We start from the raw sequence: 21,920 nt of genomic DNA, 5'->3' as shown, positions 1-21,920 counted from the left end.
GCCCGCCGCGCTCCCCGGGGCCGCTCGGGGGACGCTGGAGCCGGGCAGCGCCGCGCCGCGCTCCGCCGCGGGGCCGCCGGGCGCCCGGGGATGGTGGCGGCCGGCGCGGGGTTGCGGTTCCCCGAATCCTGAAAGCGGCTGCGGCCCACGGGCGCCGGGCGGCGGCTGCGGGGACGAGGAGGAACCATGAGCGTGAGGCCGCCGCAGGCCGCCCCGGACAGGTACGGGAGGAACGAGTCGGCCGGGATCCGCTGGCGCGTAGCGGCACTGAGTGGAGGGTTGGGGTCCCGATGGGGGTCTGGGGGTGCCGGGGGGGGGGAGGCTTCGCGGGGCTGCGAGCCGAAGAGGGGAGCAAAGGGCGGTGGTGCTGGGAGGTGGGGATGAGTTGGGGGTGAGTGGATGTGATGGTGCTGGGCTCTGGGGGTGAGCAGACAGCGGTGCTGGGCGCTGGGCTGAGTGCATGGAATGGTGCTGAGGCTAAGTGCGTGCAATCGGGGTGGGCAGTGGGGCTGAATGCATGCGGTGGTTGCTGGGGTTGTGCGGGCACAGCGGTGCTGAGCAGTGGGGCTGAATGAATGCAGTGGTGCTGGGGCTGAGTGCATGTAATGGTGGTGGGCAGCGGGGTTGAACAGAGACAGTGGTGCTGGGCACTGGGGGTGAGTGCATGCAGTGGTGCTGAGGCTAATTGCATGCTGGGCACTGGGGTTGAGCAGACACAGCGGTGCTGGGGTTGTGTGCATGCATTAGTGCTGGGCACTGAGGGTGAGCAGGCAGTGGTGCTGAGCACTGGGGCTGAGTGCATGCAGGGGTTCTATGCTCTGGGGGGGTGAGCAGACACAGCGGTGCTGGGGCACAGTGCATGCAGTGGTGCTGAGCACTGGGGTTGAACAGAGACAGTGGTGCTGAGCAGTGGGGCTGAATGCATGCAGTGGTTGCTGGGGCTGAGTGCAAGTAATGGTGCTGAGGCTAAGTGCGTGCAATGGTGCTGAGCCCTGGAGTTGAACAGACACAGTGGTGCTGGGCACTGGGGCTGAATGCATGCAGTGGTTGCTGGGGTTGCGTGCATGCATTAGTGCTGGGTGCTGGGGGTGAGCAGGCAGTGGTGCTGAGCACTGGGGCTGAGAGCATGCAGTGGTTTATGGGGTCGTGTGGGCACAGTGGTGCTGGGCGGTGGGGCTAAATGCATGTGGTGGTGCTGGGCAGCAGATACAGTGTTGCTGGGGTTGAGTGGACGCAGCAGTGCTGGGGCTGGATGCACGCAGTGGCTCGGGGTGCTGGCATTGGGTTGGGTGCCATATGCTGCATCCCTGTGCCCCTCGGTGCGTCCCACCATTGGGTTCCTTCCGCCTGCAGGTTGACGGTGGTTTGTTTTTAATTAATTCTTGCTGATAAATCTATCAGCCCACAGCTCCTCCGGGACTGAGCTGTGGGGTGGCTGTGGGTGGGACCTCTCCCTCCCCCCCAAAGAGCCCTTCTTCACATCCCCAAAGCGCTGTGAGGTTTGGCTGAGGTGCTGCGGTTGTCTCTGCTGCAGCCCCAGAGTGGGGACCCTGAAAAGATGCAGCTCAGCTTCAAGGAGCTGCGGGCTGATGTTGGAAACCGTGGACCAAAGGAGCAAGGAGCAACGCTGTCAAATAACTCTGCTGGTGCACGACCCAAGTGGGAGAGGGGATGCTGCCCATCCATCGTTTGGATGTTGAGAACAGTTTGTGGAGAGCCCTCAGTTGGGTGTCCGTGCTCCTGTGCTGGGCTCTGAACCCATCACACCACCATCCGTCACCTTGGAGCTGTGGTTTGGGGGACTCAGTGCTGGGGTAGCTTGGCTGCTCCTCTCTGTACCCCTGCCTGGTGCTCATTGTGCCCTATGGGTAGGATTAACCGAGTGCTTCCACCTCTGGGATGGAGCACGGCTGCAGAACCATGCACGAGGCTCTTCCTTGGGCTTTGCTGGGCTCAGCGGCGATGAGGCTGTGATCAGAGCTGGAGGTGCTGCTTGCTGTGGAGCAAGCGGGTGCCAGGTGTTGGTGTGAGGCTTAATGCCTCTCTCTGCTCCTTAAATAGCCGCCGTCCTGCTGCTCCGTAAGGTCAGCAGCCTCAGGTGCTCCGGGAAGCTGTTCTCCAGCACGAAAGCAACCTGAAAATGGGTGAAATGGTGTGAAATTGAGGACTTTCTCCCTCTGGCTTGCTGGTGAGGTGGGCGCAGGGCAAGGGCAACCTGATGCTGTCCTGGTGTCATCCCTGCACCATCCCACGGGCAGGGGATGTGTGAAGATGATGGCGCTCAGTCTCTGCTCTGCAGCCTCCAGCCTCAACCCACAGGAGCCGTTCCCAGCGCTGTTGCTTGCAGCTCCTCGTGCTGCTCTGACAGAACGGTGCCGCAGGGTGTGCGTGGTGGGAGGGCAGGGAGAAAGCGTCCCTGCAGGGCAGTTGTTCCGTGCCTCACTCGCTGCTTTGCACCTCACGTGGCTTCAGGGGTGAACCACCTCAGCCACGCCGGGTTTGTCGGGGCCAAGCGGCACCGTGGGCACTTCAGCAGAGCCACATGGGAATGGGGTTTCCTTCCTTCCGGAGCCTAGCTTTGCTTTCCCTGTCTGCCACCCTCTGCGCTCCCATGCCGCGGGCAGGGAGGGGAAGGATGGCAGACACTTTTCCCAACAGGGAGGAGAGGGTTGGATGGACGCAGGCTCGCTCAGTGCCGCCGGCAGCACTAACGCCGCAGCATTTATGGAGCACAGTTCATGTGCAAAGCGCTCCTCAAACATTGTTAAGGCATAAATGCTCATCTCTCAACCCCTCGTGCAGCTCTTGAGCAACAGGAGCTCCCTGAGCGCTGTGCTCTCGGCCCCTGCCCTGCTTGGCACAGCTGGCGTGGCTCAAAGCAGCTCCACTGCAGTGTCCCCACCAGCAGCTGCAGGACCAGGTCCTTCCTACAGGCTGTGGCCAAGGTCTCACCCTTCTGGTGTTCCCTTCTGGGTTGCACCTTTGCTATCACCATCACCAAAGTCCCCACCTCACCACGTTGAGGCTCCCCGCAGGGAATGGGCAATACCAAAATTCACAGGAACGGAGTCCGCCGTGCCATTTAAGTAACCGGGGCTGCTGCACTCGTGTTAATTTTTTTTTTTTTTTCCCCTCCCATTTAATTAAAAACCTTAATTTAAACAAAGCTCCCACGGAATCCTGTCTGCTGCAGCAAGGTTGCTGCGGGATCCCAGGGATTTAAACTCAGTTTGCTGTGCAGTGGACGTGGAGCTTTGCGTCTGATGTGCAGAAGGAAAATTGATACCCACGGGCCAAGCTTTGCTTTGCTTTGCTTCTCTCCCTCGGAAGTAAAAGCAACAAGAAGAAGACAAACAAACAGGTTGGCTGCTGAAACCCCAGTGAGTTTGGAGGGCTCCTGTGTGGGTGTCACAGCGCAATGGGGCTGTGCTCTCTGCTGGTTTCCCTGAGCAGGGCTCAGTGTGCTCCGTGCCCAACCTGCGATGCGATGCACACGTGCCAGGCTGGCCATGCCGGTCTCACACCGTCCCCCTTGTGCCACACCATGGAGAGGGGGAAGGAGAGGAAGTTGAATCATTTTTAGCTGAAATTCCTTCCTTCCTTCCTGCCCCAGAATATCAGGAGGGGAAGGGCTGTGCAGATCAGTGGGGCCATGGCTTGCAGCGGGATCAGCGCAGCATCGCACTGCAAGCATCCCAATTCCCTTTCCAAGTTGTTTTTTTCTTTCTTTCTTTCTTTGCCCCCCCCTCCCCGTCCCACAGAGCTGCTCAATTCCCAATGGTGTTTTTTCCTCCCTTTATCCCCTGTTTATTTATATTGTTGGTAGCTCCCGTCCCGCTCCGGCCAGGCAGCGTGCCGTGCCGACGTGTCTGACGTCGGTGTCCCCGGGAGGGGACTGCAGGGAGCAGCCATTTGGAGACAGGGGAAGGAAAAAAAAGATCCCAGCCCGGAGCCAACAGCTGCACGGCTCTGCCTGCAGCCTGACCCACTTTGAGGGTTTGATCCTGTTTCTCTCTTAATCGTTTAATTGTGGCGTTTGCTCTGCTTGGGCAGCGCTCGCTGGGCCGGGGGTGTTTGCTCTTTAGTGTGGGTGATGTGCTTTTTTTTTTTTTCGTCCCTTTTTAAAAAGAAAAAAAAGTTGCCACTATTTTCAAGCTGAATTGCCTTCAGGATTGCCCTGTCCCATAGGAAGAATTCAGCCCTAGGAAAGAGCCGGGTGATGCCGGTGGTGCCCGCTTCCTCCCGAATGCTGCGGTGCCGCTATGGGGACAGAGCATCCCCAGCTTGCTGACATGGGGACGTCCCACCCAAAGATGATAATTGGGCTAAAAATAACCAGAACTGGGGAAAATAACGTCAGTCCAGGAGCAGGACTTGCCCTGGGCGCAGCAGAGCGTGGGACATTGGGCTGGGGCCGGTCAGAGCCTGGCAGCCTTTGGGCTGCAATGAGTCAGGGCCCTCTGTGAGTCAGCCCTGCAACCGCGGAATTTGGAGCCTGGAGGGCTCCCGAGTTAAATCTTTGAGGAAAACCCAAAGGCTGATGTTTGTGTGGTCACAGATTTAGGAGGTGATGTCTTCCCCAGCGTTGGGCCAGCGGAGCTCGTTGGTGTGCGTGTCACTCCCAGGACCAGCATCTGCACAGCCCCAAATCTCGGAGAAATGCACCCAAAAGAGAAATATTGCAGCCTGGCTCGGGGCTCGGTTGTGTTGGCGCTGCCTTTGGTTCAGAACAGGCGTGGTTTGGCTCCCCATAAGTCAATTAGGAAGAAGCTTATGCAAAGCCGAATTAAACTACTCTTTTAGATGGAAATAAGCCGGCGCTGGCCCGGCAGCTGCGGGTTATCCAGGAAGGGTCCGGCCGTGAGCTCGGTGCACCAGGCTCTGTGAAGCTCCAGTTAGCAGGCTTACAGCACAGAGCTCACAGCACAGCCCCTCCAGGGTCTCTGCATACGGGGTGATGCTGAAAGAACCGATCTCGACTTGGCCTGGATGAAGGCACCTGCTGCCCCGTGCCTGCCCGCCTGTAATGCCATAGGTAATCCCAGGGGTAATCCTGGGGGTAATCCTGATGGGTAATCGCACCAGGATCACACCAGTCTTGTGCCCCTGTGTTTTCAGCCTACAGATACGCCTAGGCTCCAGCCTGCCAAGGTCCTGATTGCATCCCCTGATTGCAAACGTGATCGAGTGGATCAGCATCTGTGCCCTATGGCTGTGTGTGTGGGGTTGGAGTTAGCACGGCCCCAGCAGCCCCCAGTGAGATGCTTCCTAATGCCCAGGGCCTGCAGGGAGCTGGTTCTGTGCCATGGCCCTGTGGCACTGGGGTAGGAGGAGAGTGCTGATCCCATGGAAAGGGGTGAATTACTCAATGCCTGTAATTGTGGTTTCGGAGCTGTTGAGTCTTGGAAACTGGCAGTGTGGCTCTCCATCTGGCACTGCCTCCAACTTTGATTCTGTGGGGCTTTGAGTGGTGCCAGGACCCCACTGTGTGCCCCCACAGTGGCAACAGAGGGTCCTGAGGTGCCTTTCCTTCGTGGAGGTTGCATGTCCTGCAGGATGCGGGGTGGCAATGTGGAGTTTGGCTGTACTGTGTGTCCCTCTGTCTCTTGATCTGTTTGTCTCCTCTTTCCCCCTTCCTGCATTGCTGTCCTCTGGGTCTTGTGCCACCTCCATTGGGGTCTGTGCTCTGCTGGCAGCAGAGCGGGCAGCAAAAGGCAGCGCCTGCCCAGGTAAGCAGGGTTGGGGCTGCCTGAACTCGCACGCTGCACCCTCGCTTCATTGCAGCCCTTGGGGCAGGGCACAGGCCCATGGCTGCTCCTGACAGTGGTGCTGTGGCCCCAGCATCACTCTCCTGGTGCTCTGGGACTCCCAACTCCAGTATTGGCCCCGCAGCGCTGGCAGGAGCAGGGATGAGGAAGCAGCTGTGTTCCCATTTGAGAATAGAGGCACTGTCTGGGCCCCCCACCTCCTGCTGCCATCCCTCCAGCACCAGGCGAGGGGATGTGCTGCATCCCTGCAATGGCCCAAAGTCCTCAGGCAGCTTGTCCATCCTGCACCCTGCTGCGGGACCACAAGGCTCAGCGAGGGGGGGGAAACATCACTGAACCATCTGCTGTCTGTCCGTCTGTCTGTCCATCTCTCTTCCATCCCTTGCAGCTTCCTCCCTGTTCTGCCTTCTGTAGCCTGCCAAGCCCTGCGGCTGTGCACACTGCATGACGCCCCTGTCCTCTGCCTGTCCCCTGTGCTGCTCTCCCTCACCCCACTGAGCATCCCTTGGAGCTGGGATGGGAGAAGCACTTTCCCAAGGGGCAGGCAGGTGCCAGCTGCTGATGCTTCCCCACGTTGGGCATGTGTTGTTCCCGAGGAGAAGCCAGGTCCCAGTGGTGATTGGGGACTGCTCCGTCAGCCCGACCGCGCTCTCCCTGCAGGTTGAGCAGCCTGTCTTCCCTGGGTGATTCGTCTTCAGAGCGGAGATCTCCAGGACACCGCCGTCAGCCCTCTGATTCCTCCGAGACCACAGGTGGGTTTTTGCAATTGAGGACGGTGCTGAGCTCTTTGGTTGGAGAGCCAGCAGCTCCCAGCGTTAGCAGTGTTGGGCTGCATCGCGTTCATCCACAGGATGTGGATAGGAAGGGACCCTCCAAACAGCAGGCTTCAAACAGCCCTGAAATGTCTCCTGGGCTGGGATGAAGCTGTGGGTGTGGGGTTGGTGCTCCTATAAGCCATAATTTCCACACTGCAGCAGGGATGTTCTGGCACTGAAAGACTGGGTTGCACACGGTGGTCCACACTGCAGCCCCAAGTGCTGTCACAGCTCCCAAAATCAGGCATCCTGGCAAAGCCATGGCTCAGAGCTTCACTGGCTTTTCTTCCTGTCCCTCCCCAGGTTTGGTCCAGCGGTGTGTCATCATCCAGAAGGACCAGCATGGCTTTGGCTTCACCGTCAGCGGGGACCGCATCGTCCTCGTCCAATCTGTGCGGCCAGGTGAGAGGATGGGGGAGCCCAGGGACACCTCGGGACCCCCTCACCTGCTCCGTGCCTCTGGAGAAACGTATCACCAAGGGTTTGTCTCCTCAGTGGGAGATGCAGCAGGGTTTGGGGTGTCCCTGGACAGGGACAAGTTAAGTGCTGCCATGGATGGGTGGGTGGGGAATTCCCTCCGGCAGCCCTGGGTAAACACACGTCGGCAGCGCGCGGCTCTTGGCGCTGTGCTGCAGGAGATGCTGCTGGTTTTGCAGTATAATGACTTTGCGGGGTGGCAGGGCTGGGAGCAGCAATTTAAACAGACAATGAGCTGCTTATTTTACAGCGGATGTTCCCACCTCCCTCCCCCTTCCCCCCCTCTAGCCCGAAAGCCAGGAAAAATGAGAATATAGTAAAGGGAAAGCACTGCGGGTTTCGAGAGCACGTTTGCACTGGGGTTCCTCTCTCGTGCAACAGGAGCTGCGTGGGGAGACCCCTCCATGCCCCTCACTCCAGAGAGACACAGATTGGGATGGGGGCTTTCCCCAGCCATGCTGCTTGGTGTGTGGTCACATGCACCCACCTCAGCCAGGCGTGGGACGGCGGGGACGCCCACCCAGGTCACTCACTGCCAATAGTGAGAGCGTTAAGAGCCAAAAGAATCCCAGCGATCCCATGTACTTTCCACTTTTGGAGCTCATTGCTGTGTCTCAGCCTCTTGGCCTGGAGTCGGAGCTCATGGAAACATTTCCTCTTGGTTTTGGCTTGAGGAAAAGATAATTTTCCCTGTATTTCAGCCTCGGTGGCTTTGTTACAGAGTGGAGTGGGGAAAGGAGCAGAGCAGCGCTGCTGCTGGGCCCCTCTCCAGTGTCCACATGCACATGGTGCTCTGGGATGTGTAGGAGTCACTGCAGATGCTGGAACCTGAGTCTGGCCAAGGATGGGAAGGGCTGGGTTGTGATTGCTTGAGCAGCACAAAGGCTATTTGGGCTGGAAGGTGGTGTTCACATCATTTTGTACAGCCCTTCCTGATGTCGGTCTGTCTGTCTGTCCTGCAGGAGGAGCAGCCATGAAGGCCGGGGTGCAGGAGGGGGACCGCATAGTCAAGGTGAGCATCATGGCCTGTGCTGCCATGCCCTGCTGCTGTGTCTGGAGCTGATGGCTCTGCTCTCTTCCCCTCTGCCAGGTGAACGGCACCATGGTGACCAACAGCTCCCACCTCGAGGTGGTGAAGTTGATCAAGTGTGAGTACGGCCAGAAACTGCCACAGCTCTGAGCTTGAGGGCCTGAGCTTTCCTTTTTGTGCTGCTGGGGACAAGGCTACATCTCCAGCTGGGGAGGGACAGCATTATGCCCAAGGGCAGGGCTTGGTTCTTGGGAGAAGATGAGGAAATCTGTCTCAGTCCTCCACAGGCACACAGGGATAGGGATGTGCCCAGCCATTGCTGCGATGCTCACCTGGTGTGTTTAAGGAAGTGAGTAACAGGAGATTTTCTTTCCCTTCCTTTCTAATCCTGGCTGTCTTCAGCTGGTGCCTACGTGGCCCTGACACTCCTGGGCTCCCCACCACCGTCAGTGGGGCTCTCCAACTCCCAGCAAGACATGAGCACCACAGGGGCACCTCGCAATGCCCCTGCCTGCCCCCCACCACCTCCACCCCCACCACTCCCCCCGCCGCAGCGCATCACTGGCCCCAAGCCCTTACAGGTAACGTGTCCTGCCCACCTTTCTCTCTGCCTTCCTTACTGGCTGCAATGCATCGTGGGCAAAGCTCAACCTGTCTTGTGTCCAACCTATATTGCAGGACCCTGAGGTTCAGAAGCATGCAACACAGATTCTCCGGAACATGCTGAGGCAGGAGGAGGCAGAGCTGCAGGTACAGCGCTGCTTCTCCTCCAAGAGTGACTCTGGGCTGGGTTGTGCCTTGCTTGAGCTGGTAGGCACTGAGAGAAACTCAGCTTTCCACCCTTCTCTTCTGCTCATGATGCCCAGTTAATGGGCTCTCACAGCAGTCCATAGAATCCCAGCCAGACTGCGCTGGTACCTGGGTTAGATGTGCAACATTCGGGTACTGTTTGGCCCAGGGGAGCACTTATGCACGCATCAGCCCATTGAGCCACACAGCAGCTGTGTCTTTGCCCCCATCCCGTGAGCAGCAGGACAGGCTGATGGGTTTGGGGTCTCTGTGAGCATCCTCATCTCTCACTCAGCGCTTCTACGAGGCGTACAACCGCAACCCCGGCACTGTGGTGGGGGAGCAGATCGAGGGAGCACGCCGGCGGGTCAGCCAGCTGCAGCTCAAAATCCGCCAGGAGACCGGTGGCTCCGTGGTAAGCGAGGGGCACAAGTTCTGTGGGAACTTAGGTTAGGGTTAAGCACCAGGCTTAAGGTGTCCTGGGCTCCCTCTGGAGATGAGGGAGCGTGGCCAGGGGAGTGCTGGTGTTCCTGGTCTTTCCCACTTTTGCTATGGTGGGTGGGAGCTTCTGCAGCCAGGTGTCCTCTTGTTCTGTGCTGGGGTGTCTCCTTGTGCTGGGTGACATCCCACTGGTCCCACATTCCCCTCACCTTGCAGGATTTGGGAAGATTGTGTGGTGATTCCAGCATGGTGATGTCCAGGGCAGCAGAAGGTGAGTGGTGCTGGCAGTTTGTACCTTCCCCGCTCCTCAGTGTGCACAGGGCATTCCTGAACATGGGCTCAGCCTCTCCTCCGTTCCCAGGCCGCCTCTCGCTGGACTCTCAGGATGGTGACAGTGGGTTGGAGTCGGGCACAGAGCGGTTTCCCTCTGTCAGCGAGGTGAGAGCACAGCCCAGCTCTGCTGGACCCCAGCAGCGATGGGGGAAAGTGTTGTTTAAAACTAAATGTCACCCGGGGTGGCTGAATATGACAGCAGGGTGCAGTTGGAGGGGTCTTTGGACCACTAGGAACCAAGGACCTGGCTTTGTAGTTGTGATTATTTGCTTACCTTCTGAACAAGCTGAATTTCTTGATGCTCAGAGCTGAGATTGCAGTGCTTGGGCTTGCACTGTACATCCCGACATTGCTGCCCCAGAAATGAAGGGTCCCCAGGCTTGTGCTTCTAGTCTTAAACAGCGCTCAAGGTTTTATGTGGTTTCCAAGTTTGCTGGGCTTATTGAGGATTTGGTCTTCACGGTCTCAGAGCTGCAAAGTGCTCTTGAGGGACAACCCTAAGCATTCCTGCCAGTCAGGCAAGAGCCATCCCCAGCCTGTCCCCTCCAACACCCTGAACAGATCTCCGTGAACCGCAACTCTGTCCTCTCCGACCACGGCCTGGACAGCCCACGCACCTCCCCAGTCATCACCGCCCGCCTCTTCCAGCACCATCGTCGGCAGGGCTCCGACACGGCCTTCACCCCAACCACTGAGCAGGTAGGATGGAACCAGTGCCCTGGGCACACAGCGTCAGCCAGCCTAGCAGGGTGACGACAGCACGCCGAGTGTCCCCACACTCCTGGTGCCCAGCTCCTAACGCTGTCCCCCATCTCCTGCAGGGATCAGAGCGCACGGGACGACCTCTCATCATTGGGCCAGAGGAGGATTACGATCCGGGATATTTTAACAACGAGGTAGTGGCACCAAGCTGCTCTTGGCTCTTGTCCCATCTCTCTGGGGGCAGCTGGCCAAGGTCACGGGACAGGCTGTCACTCCTCCCGTGCTCCTCCCTTTGTGGCTGCATGCCCTGGAACCCAGGAAGCAGTGACATTTAGAAATCCTCCTGAGGAGGAAGCTGTTCAGTGACCTCATCTGCCTCTGTCATCTCAGTCCGTGTCGAGAGCATTCCTGGATGACAGCTGTCACCAGCCTGGCCACCGCCGTGGTGGGGATGGGGATGTCCTGGGTTGGGCTGGAGGGAAATGGGGAGCAGGGGCTGGAGCTTCACCCAGGGATGTGCCATGGGGCTCCAGACAAGTCGGTTCCCTTCTTTCCTAACCAATGCTTCTCCTTTGGGCTCCGCAGTGCGACTCCCTCTTCCAGGATCTGGGCAAGCTGAAGTCCCGACCAGCACATCTGGGAGTCTTCCTGCGCTATATATTCTCCCAGGCAGATCCCAGCCCCCTGGTAAGAGCTGAAGGCAGCAAGCTAGGAGAAGTGCCAAAAGGGCGATGTATCCGTGCCTTCCCCACATCCCTGGGGCCTGTGGGTGCTGCTGGTTTGCTGAGCACGTTGCTGAGGTGCAGGCTCCATGTGTAGGGCTCAGGCAGCTGCTGGCAGCCGCGTCCCCAGCTGTGCAGCAGTGAGGGAAGCCCAGTGTAGGGTTACACGTCCTCCCCTTCCTCCCAGGCGTGACGCGGGGAGGGCGCTGCCCTCCCAGACCCCCACAGTCGTTTCCTGTTTCATGGCCGTCTGGCTGCTGCTCTATTGGATGTTTCACCTTCCTGCTTCTAAACCTTCCTCCTTCTTCGCTGCCCACCTCTGGTCTCCCCTCCTTGCAGCTCTTCTACTTATGCGCAGACGTTTGCCAGCAGACAACAGCGAAGGATTCCCGGGGTTTGGGGAAGGATATCTGGAACATCTTCTTGGATCGGAACGCGGTGAGGCCAGGGGTTGTGTGCCTGCATCAGGGTCCTTGCATCTACAGGGGGTTGGAGGGGAACCAGCTGGAAAGCCAGCATCAGTGTCATGTCCGTTGCACGAGGGTCCTTTTTTCACAGTTTTTGCCACTGGCAGTGCTTTGCTGATGCTGGTTTCTTTGCTTCAGTGCAAATTGCGTAAAGCGTTGCGCAGGCGTTGCACAATGGCAGCAGCACCAGGCAGCTTGGAGCAGGGGTCGTAAAGGCAGGGCTGGAGCTCAGGCTCTGCCCTTTATTCCTGGGTTACCTATTGCTCGGAGGGAGCACGCTGCTCCAGAGGGGTTTGTGTTCCGGGTGCTGCAGTGAGCGCTGGGCGCTTTGTGCACTGGTAGCGTGGGACTCTCAGCTCTCACGCCCCCCAGCTGCAGAAATGCCAAACAGTGACAGTGCAGGAGCACGGGGCACCCTCACCCTGCAAGCTCAGAGCTGTGTGAGTGTAGCTTTGGCATGCATGCTGCGTCCCAAGTTCCTTCACGTACTGTGTCGTGTTCCTTCTGCAGCCTCTCCGAGTGAAGGTGTCGGAGCAGCTTCTGGCTGAGATTGGTGAGTGAGAAGTGCTCAGGGGCTGCCAGAAGGTCCTCACTGCACTTTCCTGCATGGCTGGTGACACTGCCTGTCCTTTTACCACCCAGAGGCTCGCCTGCGGAATGGGGATGATGTCCGAGCTGCCCTCTTCGAAGCTCAGGAGATGGTGATGCCCGAGATACAGGAGCAGATCCAGGACTACAGGTGACAGTGGAATGGTCACCCCAGAGAGCTCAGCATACCTTCCCCCTATGCTTCACGGCACTGACCCTCGTGTGCCCGCAGAACGAAGCGCACCATGGGCCTGGGGAGCCTATATGGGGAAAATGACCTCCTGGACCTGGATGGGGACCCGCAGAAGGAGCGGCAAGTGGCCGAGAAGCAGCTGGCGCAGCTGGGTGACATCCTGTGAGTGTGGGCTGCCTGGTCCTGCCACCTCTCCAGCGTGCTGGTTGAGGTCGGGAAGGAGAATTTGGAGTAGGAGCTGGGGGTGCTGGTGGCAGAGGTGGGAGGAAGGGGCTGCTGGGGAGAGCAGCCTGCCCTGGGATGGCTCCCTGGGGCTGAGCAGAGGAACTCAAACAAGCTCTTTTATTCCTCCCCGTCTCTCTCTGTAGGTCAAAATATGAAGAGGACAGGAGGTGAGTGATTCTCAGCCACGGCAAGCATGCACCCAGTTGTGATTGTATTGCTGTTGTTGACTGAGGAGGGGAAAAGGGGCTCAGAGAGGAGGTGCTGAACCACCCCTTTCCCATGCTGGCCTGCAACACTTTGTCCCAGTGCCAGCTTTATCCCTGTGGGCTATCATGATGATAGGCCCTGGAAAAGGAGTGTCCCCAACTCTCCTTCTTGAAGGCTGCTGCCTTTCTGCCCTCCTTGTCCCTTCCCCGATGTCTCCTGGCCAGGGAGAAGTGATCTCTTTGTCACCCCAGACCCCACAGGGTGTCCCAGTTCCATTTTCACCCTCCAAGCCGTGCTGCCGTGTCCTGGTGCTCTATCTCCACTCAGACTCTCTTCTCTTGCAGCTCCCCCATGGCCTTTGCCCTCAGCACATACATGAACCACACTGGCATCCGCAGCCGTGAGCCACGCGTGGCCAGCAGCAGTGAGAAGGCACAGGCCCTCCCAGACAAGGACAAGTGGCTGCCCTTCTTCCCCAAAGCCAAGAAGGTGAGTGGCACGGTGGCTGCTGTCCCTCTGCTCTGCTCCCAGCTCCCTCTGCAACGTGTGGTTGGGATGGAGGAAGAGCTGTGGTGTATTGCCCACGTTGTGATGCCAGCGTTCCTCTCGGGTGTCCCAGCAGAGCAGCAGCACGAAGAAGGACAAGGATGCCATGGAAGACAAGAAGCGTAACCCCATCCTAAAGTACATTGCGAAGCCCAAAATGTCCCAGAGCAGTGAGTATTGGGATATTCTGGATCACTGAGCTGCTCAGCTCACTGCTGCTGGGAGATCTACAGCCTTTGGGTGGCCCCTGGGCACCCACCACCCCATAGCAGGCACTTCTCGTCTGCCACCTGTGCTCTCTTCATCCAGGCCCTTTCAAAACCTTGCTCTCAAATGGCTTTGAAGGGAGAGGGAGGAGGGGAGCTGAGCAGTGCTTACCCTGAAAATAATTCTTGCTGCCCCATCCTGCAAGCTTGCCAGGAGCTGTGGGGTGGGCTGAAGTGGTGGAGAGCGTGCAACGACACGTGTGTGCTCTGACACATGTGTGCATGTGTGCTCTAACACGTGTGTGTGTGTTCCCCCCCCCTGCTTTCAGTTCTTATACCATTAGCTCACACGCTCCCTTCTCTGCCTCCTCCGCTGTTGAGACGCAGGATTGATTTGACATCTCATTTTTGTTTTTTTTTCCTTTCAGCATTTCATGTCCCTTTGTCCCCTGTTGAAGGTAAAAGCCCTTTTCTTTTATTTGCCATTCATCTCACGTGCTCAGTTTTGGTTTGTCCCCCCCCCAGCACTGCTGCACCAGGCACTGGATGGGCTGTGGGGAGGGAGGAGGGCTGCCTGGATGTCCCTGGGGAAGCCCCAGTGGTGGCCTTGGTGACATCCCACGGTGAGGGCAGCGATGCCACCGTCTGTCTCCTCCTGCCTGCCCTCACTGGGATCTCTCCCTTCTCTTTGCCCTAGCAGTCAAACCCGGCAATGTGAGGAACATTATCCAGCACTTTGAGAACAACCAGCATTATGAGAGCCAGGAGCCTGGCTCGCAACGTCTCTCCACCGGCAGCTTCCCGGAGGACCTGCTGGAGGGTGACGGGTAGGGGGGGTTTGGGGTGGCAATTCCTGCCCTCTGTGCTCTCACCCCGTGTTTTCTGCCCTGTGCATCCCTCAGTCTGATGCTCAGGGCTCTGTCTCCCTGCTGCAGATCTCGTGCTGAGGTCAAGCTGGGCCGCTCAGAGAGCTTGAAAGGCCGTGAAGAGATGAAGAAATCAAGGAAAGCTGAAAACGTGCCCCGCTCCCGTAGCGATGTGGACATGGATGCTGCAGCTGAGGCCACCAGGCTTCACCAGTCAGCATCGTCCTCTGCCTCCAGTCTGTCCACCAGGTGGGAGCTGCCAGCAGAGCCAGGCTAAGGGAGACAGGAGTTCCCTGTGGCACTCAGGAGGGAGCTGGGATGGTCCATTGCCTGCCCCCAGTGTCTGGGCTCTGCACCTCACCCCTTGGGTTGGGATGCTGCCTCCTGGGCAAGCCCTGAGAATCCAGGCCAAGCTCTGGCCACTCAGTTCTTACCTGCAGATCTTCACAGCTGATGTTTGTCGTGGGAAACCAGTTAGAACTGGGTTTAATCCACATTTGTGCCCCAAGCCCTGCATTGCAATGGCTGGCACTTGCCCCTCATCTCAAGCTGTTTGCTCCTGGGAAGTGGTGCAGGGTGCTGTATTGGGAGGAAAGGGCCCTGTGGGTGCCACGGGATCTAATGGGTGATGCTCCTGTCCCTTCCCAGGTCGCTGGAGAATCCCACCCCCCCCTACACACCGAAGATGGGACGCAGGTGAGTGGCACAGCTGCTGCTGCCATCGCCTCTACCTCACCACCCCGAGCCCGCCGCCACCTCTAGGGCTGGGTCCTACAGAGCAGGAGGGACACTGTAGAGGGGGCTGGGGGTGTCAGAGGGGATCTTCCTAGCTTCTCCTGGGCCTTGATAGAGCACCAGGGGAAGTGATGCTCAGGGCTGCCCTGGGAGAGAGGGAGGGAGCCCCCAGAGTTGCCTCCACTTGGCGCAGTCCTGTGTAATGCCAGCTCCCCGTCCCAGGGGTTAGGGGGCACCTCTGTTCCCTTGTGTCTCACGCAGGAGCTTAATCGACCTATATAGATGGCTGCTGGGGGACCTAGTCTGTTAGCTCAAGAGTCAGAGGCTTGTGCTTCTTGTGCTGAAGGTCCCAGGTTCAAGCCGAAATAGGGCCCAGGTAGATATTGGCTGTGCTGGAAGTGCTGCAGGCGGGCTCATGGGGGATAGGGCTGCAGAGTACTCCCACTACTGTTTTTCATCCACCCAGGAGCATTGAGTCGCCCAGCCTGGGCTTTGGCGCCGACCCCTTCATGCCTCACCTGCTGGAGGATGAGCAGGGCCAACTCTCGGACCTGGAGCCCGAGCTGGATTCACAGAACTGGCAGCACACGGTTGGCCGGGAGCTGCTGGCCAGCCTGCCACAGAAGGAGATTGACCGGCAGGAAGTGATCAATGGTGAGGAGCTAGAAGTGAGGAGCTGGGGGTCTGTGCTTCTGCAGATGCAGCCCAGAGGCACCTCCAACTCCTCTGCCTCTCCACAGAGCTCTTTGCCACGGAAGGGTCTCACCTACGCATCCTCCGAGTCCTTGACCTCCTCTTCTACCAGCGGATGAGGAAGGAGAGCTTGCTGTCCCGGGAGGAGCTGGCACTGCTCTTCCCCAACCTCCCAGATGTGATTGAAATCCACAGTAAGTTCTTCCTTCCCTCCCCTCTGCCCCGTGAACCTTCCTGCGATATTCCTCACTGTTCCAGCCCCGTTTCCCTCTGCTGGAGGCTCTCCAGAGCCTGTTATTCCAGGATCTGCCAATGCCCGGGTCATGCTGGGTTGTTTGATTGTTGCAGATCTTTGTAGCCCACTTTCAGTTTCGCTCGTGGCAGCAGCAGTCAAAGTTCACTGTGTCTCCCATTTCCTCCTCCAGATTCCCTCTCCGAATCTATGAAGAAGCTCCGGGAAGAAGGACCAATCATTAAGGAAATCGGGGATCTCATGCTGTCTCGGGTAAGGAGGGGTGGCTGCTCAGAGGGGATGGGGTGACTCCAGCCCAGGGGACATCACGTCCTCTAGGAGTAGACAGAGGGTCCTGGAGGTTTCTGTACAGAGTGCAGAAGTGACCCTACTGTCACAGAGACCTGCACTGTCCCCCAGTGCCTGGGGGGACCAGAACACGGGGATGAAGGAGCTCTGGGAGAGCCGTGGTGGGATCGAAGTGGGCAAGGTCTGTGGGTTTCTGAGCCCACATCTTTCTGTGCCCCCAGTTTGACGGCCTGGCCAAGGAGGAGATCCAACAGGTCACTGCTGACTTCTGCTCCTATCAGTCCATCGCGCTGGAGCTTATCAAGACCAAGCAGCGCAAGGAGACCCGTTTCCAGATCTTCATGCAGGTTCGGTCCACTCTTGGGCTGCTTCTCACCCCACGGCTCTCTTGGCTGCCCCTGCTCACACCCCAGGGCCTTCATCCTCTTCCTCCTGCCCTAGGAAGCAGAAAGCAACCCTCAGTGCCGGCGCCTGCAGCTCAAGGACTTGATCATCTCAGAAATGCAACGCCTGACCAAGTACCCATTGCTGCTGGAGAACATCATCAAGCACACTGAGGGTAGGGGCTGGAGGACTCGTGGCTCTTCTCACCCGGAGCCAATCTCAGGGCTGTGAGGAGGGTGTGCTGCTGTCCAGCCAGGATGGGTGGGTGCTGGGGGGGACTCCTCCCCTCCATCAGCTCTGGGCTGGCTCCATGTGGGCTCGGGATGCAGCCATGGGTGTGAGTGCTGCTCAGCTACACGGGGCAGCACTTGCTCCCCCTGACCTTCACCCTGCTCCAGCGGGCACCTCGGAGCACGACAAGCTGTGCCGGGCCCGAGACCAGTGCCGGGACATCCTCAAGTATGTGAATGAAGCGGTGAAGCAGGCAGAAAACCGACATCGGCTGGAGGGCTACCAGAAACGCCTGGATGCCACCTCACTGGAGAGGACCAGCAACCCGCTGGCAGCTGAATTCAAGGTGATCCCAGCTCCTGGGGGCCGAGGGGGGGGGTTCCCAGTGCCAGCACATTCACTGCTGCCCTCTCCCTGCTACAGAGCCTGGACCTCACCTCTCGGCGCATGATCCACGAAGGGCCGCTCACCTGGCGTATCAGCAAGGACAAGACCGTGGGTATGGACCTCTGCTCGGGTCCTGCAGGATGTGGGCCAGCCTTGGTGGCATTCTGAGGACCCTGTGCCAGCTGAAAGCGTCGTGTCCTCAGGGCCATCCTTCTTGGGCTGTGAGCACAACCCTGAGCCTTTTCTCTCTGCTCTCCGCTCCAGATCTGCACGTGCTGCTCCTCGAGGACCTCCTGGTGCTGCTACAGAAACAAGATGAGAAGCTGGTGCTCAAGTGCCACGGCAAGACAGCTCTGGGCTCCTTGGACAACAAGCAGACCTTCAGCCCCGTCCTCAAGCTCAACTCAGTGCTCATCCGCTCTGTGGCCACAGGTAGTGAGGGGACAGCAGGACGCGGGGGGTGGCAGGGAACCTGTCCTCTGAGCGTGTTCTTTGCTGTACCCTGACCTTCTCCATTGCTCTGTCCCCTGTGCAGATAAACGAGCCTTCTTCATCATCTGCACGTCAGAGCTGGGACCCCAGATCTATGAGCTGGTGGCACTGACGTCCTCCGAGAAGAACACGTAAGGGCTAAAGGGGTGCTGGTGCCATGGGAAGTGTGTGGTGGGGAGGGGGCTCCCCAGTGTGACCCCCCCAGGAGCTGACGGTGCTCTGGGCCGGCCAGGTGGATGGAGGTGCTAGAGGAGGCGGTGCAGAGTGCCATGAGGAATGCCACCTTCCCCCCAAAGCGCCAGATGCCAGAGCCCACCCGCATGGCACCTTCAAGGTGAGCAGCGTGGCTTCACTGGGTGCTCCCAGCTGGAGCCTGGGTGGCACTGATGAGTGTCTCCAGCTGGTGGGGCTGGAGACATGAGTTCTCCCTGCTGCAGGAGCTACTTGCTGGAGACCCAGAGGCAGCTCCCAGGGCTCCTGGCCCCTTAGCAGTGCCATCCTCCAGTCTAACCCCTCTCCATCCTGCAGCCTGGTGTTGCAGGACCCTGATGTCTCCCCCATCCTGTCCCAAGTCAGTAGCTCTGCAGCAGAAGTGGAGGAGAGCTCCTCAGGTGATTCCCCGTGCTCAGTTATCCATCCGTCCCTGGGGTTGGGACACAACCCTGAGCTCTCCCCTCTCCCTGCAGCAGATGACAATCCCACGGAGCTGCTGGGCAGGGAGCAGCCTTCGGTGCTGCTGGAGGAGCCAGAAAGCAGCGAGGTGGAGGAGGAAGAGCTGCCTGCTGGATCCCTGCATACAGAGGTGTCTGATGCTCTCCCGGAGCCCTCCATGCGCCTGGCACTGCCAGTTCCCAGCCCGGCCGAGGGGTTGGCCGACGCAGCCCTGGAGGATGGTGAGTGGTGCTCAGAGGGATTGGAGAGGCCCACCTTGTGATGTCAAAAACTCCCCCAACCCTATTTTCCCCCCCCCGTCCCAGTGGGGAACCTGCGGCTGCTGATCCTGCGGCGGCTCCTGCCCAGTCGTGACACAGAGCCTGAGGATGACCTGACACCCACGCCGTCGGTCATCGGGGGTACCCACACCTGGGACTCAGTGCTCTCCAGCCAGGATTCAGCCTCCCAGGAGGTGCTGGCTGAGCCCCCCAGTGCTGCCGAGGAGCCAAAGCCCCGATTGGGGTGGGAGGAGCAGAGTGAAACGGGTCCAACAGTGTCTGCTGAGGAGCAGAGCAGCTACAAGGTGGTCCGGAAAGGTATGGAGAGCTGCCAGCCCCAAACCAGGCATGGATGGGGACACCTGGGGACTGTTCTTTTCTCTCCCCTCGCTGGGATTTGGGGTCTCTCTGCATGAGCTTTGGTGGATCAAAGCTGGGGTGCTGGTGGTGGGCTCTGATGGGTGCTGGTGATGGGATGCTAACTGATGCTGGGGTGCTGGTAGTTGGGTGCTAATGGTGGGGAGCTGATGGATACTGGTGCTGAAGTGCTAATTGGTGCTGGGATGCTGACTGATGCTGGGATGCTGACCGATGCTATGCTGGTATATGGGTGCTGGTGATGGGATGCTGATTGGTGCTGGTGGTGGGTGCTGGTGGCGGGGCCAGCTCACCCCCTCCCTCTCCCTCCCCCCTCTCTTTTTGGGGTGCACAGCCCCAGCGGAGGGTGCTCAGGAGGCCACGCCCTCGCCAGGCAGCAGCCAATCAGAAACTGAGCTGCAGGAAGGAGGCGGAGCTAATGTAGATGGTAAAGAGACCCCCATCCCTTCCTGGGGGGTGTCCTTGAGTCCCCAGAGCTGTGTTTCCCCATTATGCCCTCCTGTCCCTTGAAAGCAGCCATGTCCTCCAGGGGGACACGTGTCCCTGGGGGGTGCTGTATCCTTGGGGAGGGGTGGGAGGGGGTCATGTCTCCCCGAGGGCTGTCCCCACAGCTGAGGACACGGAGTGCCACCGCAGCCCTGATGCCCCCCACCACACTAACACTGCTCCTCCCCTCCCTTGCAGGTAATTACTTCTACGTTAGCATGCCCGCCGGGCCCCCTGAGCCTGCACCACCTCCAGGACCCCCCCAGGCCATCCAAGCTGAGGAACCCCCTCGGCCCAGCACTGCTGAGTGTCCCCCAGACCCACCTGGCCCCCTCCACGATGTCGACCTCATCTTCCGCACCATCGAGCAGCTGACGCTGAAACTCAACAGGCTGAAGGTGAGCCCCAGTCGAGGGGGAAACCTCAAACCTGTGCCCTCCCCAACCTGTCTTCATGCCCTTTCCCCTTGCTGCCTCCCCAGGCTGTGGAAGCTGCCCATCGGGAGCTGCTGCGGTCCCTGGGACACAGCTCATCTGCAGACACCACCCCTGTGGGGCTCCCGGCCCCTGGGATGGAGGGATGGACCCAGCGGCCCCACAGCCCCGAGGCTGACAGCCCCCTGACCCGCTCCCTGCGGAGCCTGCAGGGCCACAGCACCAACATCCCAGGTGAGTGGCTGCACCCCATCTGCTTTCCCTCGGGTTTCCATCTCCCCGTCCCCTTCACGGCCCCACTTTTTGCCATCCTCCTCACTTACCCTTCTTGCCCTGTTCTTTCTGTCCCCCTTCAGTATCTCCTCCCCATCCTCCTCACCCCTTTCTCCCACTTCCTAATCATCCCCTTCGAACGGTTGGGGTCGGGGAGAAGCCTTCATGCACCCCCTGACTCCAACTCCTCCCCCCTCACACCCCCCTTATCTCCTCTCCTCCAGGCTGCAGAGCCCCCTTGGCCGAAGACCCCGCGCACACAGCCGACCTTTAGCCACGGAGCGGGGTGGGGGGTCTCCCCCCCACAATCACTCAAAGCTGGGGAGCTGCCCACCAACCCCCCCAACCTCCTGTGGGCTGGGAGCAGTGCCAGCCTCACCCCGGGGGGGAGGGGGGGCTCCTCTTGGAAGGGGGGGGGGTGGGCCCCCGGGGCCCCCCCCCCCCCTCCCCCACCCTGCATGGCAGCCCCAGCCTGGCTCCCTGCACCCCTGGCCGCGAGCGCTGGATCTAGTCTGTATAAATGCACTTTGTTTCGTTCCTCTCCGTGCTGCGGCCCCCCGCTCCCCGCTGACTATAAATATGTACGTATGTGCACCCATCGTGTAAATAACCCCCCCTGTCCTCCCCCCCCCTGTGTCACCCCCATTGGGGACAGCGTTGTCCCCATGGCTGGGGCGAAGGGCAGCATCCGCCCATCCCACGCGTAGAGGCGAGGCCGGCGCTGGGGTGTCTGATATATATAATATATATAATAGAGCCAAGACTGACTGGTTGCTGTTTGATGCTGTATAATCTGTTTTATTTTCTTCCTTTCCACGGTAAAGAAGTTTATTGTTGTTGTTATTTTTTAAAAGAAAAGCCCAGAAATACGGCTGTTCTTCACCCGCAGGCACACGTGGGGCTCATGGATCCAGGCTGTGCTCCTCCTCCTGCCCCCCAGGCTGGGGTTTTGCTCCCTCCACCGCCGTGTGCTGGCAGCTGGGGAGGTGTCTCAGTTACCTGCTGAGCTGGAAGAAGCCACGGGGTCCCAAGGCTATGGATGCTACAGAGGTCCTTATGGGGTGGAGGGGAGAACTATTGAGGCTCCTAGGGAAGTCCCACAGGGGCTTAGGGTTCCTGCACCCCCCATGACAACGTGCGAGGTGGGGTCAATAATTATACAGGGGGACGAAGCGAGGAGCGGGACGGACCCGAAAGGGACGCGGTGTCACTCGGAAGGCGCGGTCAGGGCAGCGCTCACTCCGAACCGTTAGGGGTCGCTGCAGGTTCCGTCCGCGCCCTTTTTATAGGACTCCGGGGGGCTCACGGCAGCACCAATCGCTGAGCCGCTGCTGAAGCCCCATTGGTCCATTTCTGGGCCAATCACTGGCACAAGCCTTTGCCATTTCCAGCCAATCACCTCGCGCGCTTTGGATCCGCCTCTGGACGGCCGAAGGGCCGATCCTTGCCCTCCCCTCCCCTCCCCCCCCCCCCCAACGCGGTTTCTATGCCAACCTCCGGCCGTGCTGGGTTCTCCCCGCGTTCCTTCCTGGGATTCGCGCTGCTCCTATCAGCAGTTTCCCTTCCCTCCCCGCCCCCC

The 21,920-nt window shown here is 59.3% G+C and overlaps 1 protein-coding gene across 8 annotated transcripts; it reads left to right on the top strand.

Annotated features, from left to right (window-relative positions):
• The first annotated feature begins 150 nt into the window (after positions 1–150).
• Positions 151–20,748, top strand: ARHGEF11 (Rho guanine nucleotide exchange factor 11). 8 transcript variants are annotated; one of them, XM_042836261.1, is made up of 41 exons: positions 151–221; positions 6,429–6,520; positions 6,887–6,985; positions 8,023–8,072; positions 8,151–8,208; positions 8,493–8,671; positions 8,769–8,840; positions 9,175–9,294; positions 9,537–9,591; positions 9,682–9,758; positions 10,215–10,352; positions 10,475–10,549; positions 10,941–11,042; positions 11,417–11,515; positions 12,055–12,097; positions 12,187–12,283; positions 12,365–12,487; positions 12,694–12,717; positions 13,102–13,246; positions 13,380–13,473; positions 13,938–13,967; positions 14,210–14,336; positions 14,445–14,624; positions 15,024–15,071; positions 15,577–15,764; positions 15,851–15,997; positions 16,229–16,308; positions 16,566–16,691; positions 16,786–16,903; positions 17,127–17,305; positions 17,383–17,458; positions 17,611–17,778; positions 17,882–17,969; positions 18,071–18,172; positions 18,367–18,449; positions 18,525–18,731; positions 18,816–19,088; positions 19,483–19,575; positions 19,833–20,032; positions 20,116–20,302; positions 20,566–20,748. In XM_042836261.1, the coding sequence occupies exons 1-41, from the start codon at positions 187–189 to the stop codon at positions 20,613–20,615; spliced, it is 4,527 nt and encodes a 1,508-aa protein (XP_042692195.1). In that variant the 5' UTR covers positions 151–186; the 3' UTR covers positions 20,616–20,748. The 8 variants fall into 8 exon arrangements, with proteins under 8 accessions (XP_042692195.1, XP_042692192.1, XP_042692191.1 ...); XM_042836258.1 differs by having other exon boundaries at positions 13,377–13,473; XM_042836257.1 differs by having other exon boundaries at positions 13,377–13,473; positions 14,207–14,336.
• The last annotated feature ends 1,172 nt before the right edge of the window (positions 20,749–21,920 follow it).

The sequence above is a fragment of the Centrocercus urophasianus genome, unplaced genomic scaffold, assembly GCF_019232065.1.
Source record: "Centrocercus urophasianus isolate 14NV4802_14NV808 unplaced genomic scaffold, USGS_Curo_1.0 seq_582, whole genome shotgun sequence".
In the NCBI taxonomy this organism is placed as follows: domain Eukaryota; kingdom Metazoa; phylum Chordata; class Aves; order Galliformes; family Phasianidae; genus Centrocercus; species Centrocercus urophasianus.
Note: the sequence above shows the minus strand (reverse complement) of the source record. Positions and strands in the feature narration are given on the sequence as shown.

Excerpts from the sequence above, each read along its gene's own strand:
- ARHGEF11 (XM_042836254.1), top strand. The coding sequence starts at position 187 with ATGAGCGTGAGGCCGCCGCAGGCCGCCCCGGACAG. Across the intron at positions 8,209-8,492 it reads GGTGGTGAAGTTGATCAAGT|CTGGTGCCTACGTGGCCCTG; the intron begins GTGAGTACGGCC and ends GGCTGTCTTCAG. Across the intron at positions 15,072-15,576 it reads ACACCGAAGATGGGACGCAG|GAGCATTGAGTCGCCCAGCC; the intron begins GTGAGTGGCACA and ends TCATCCACCCAG.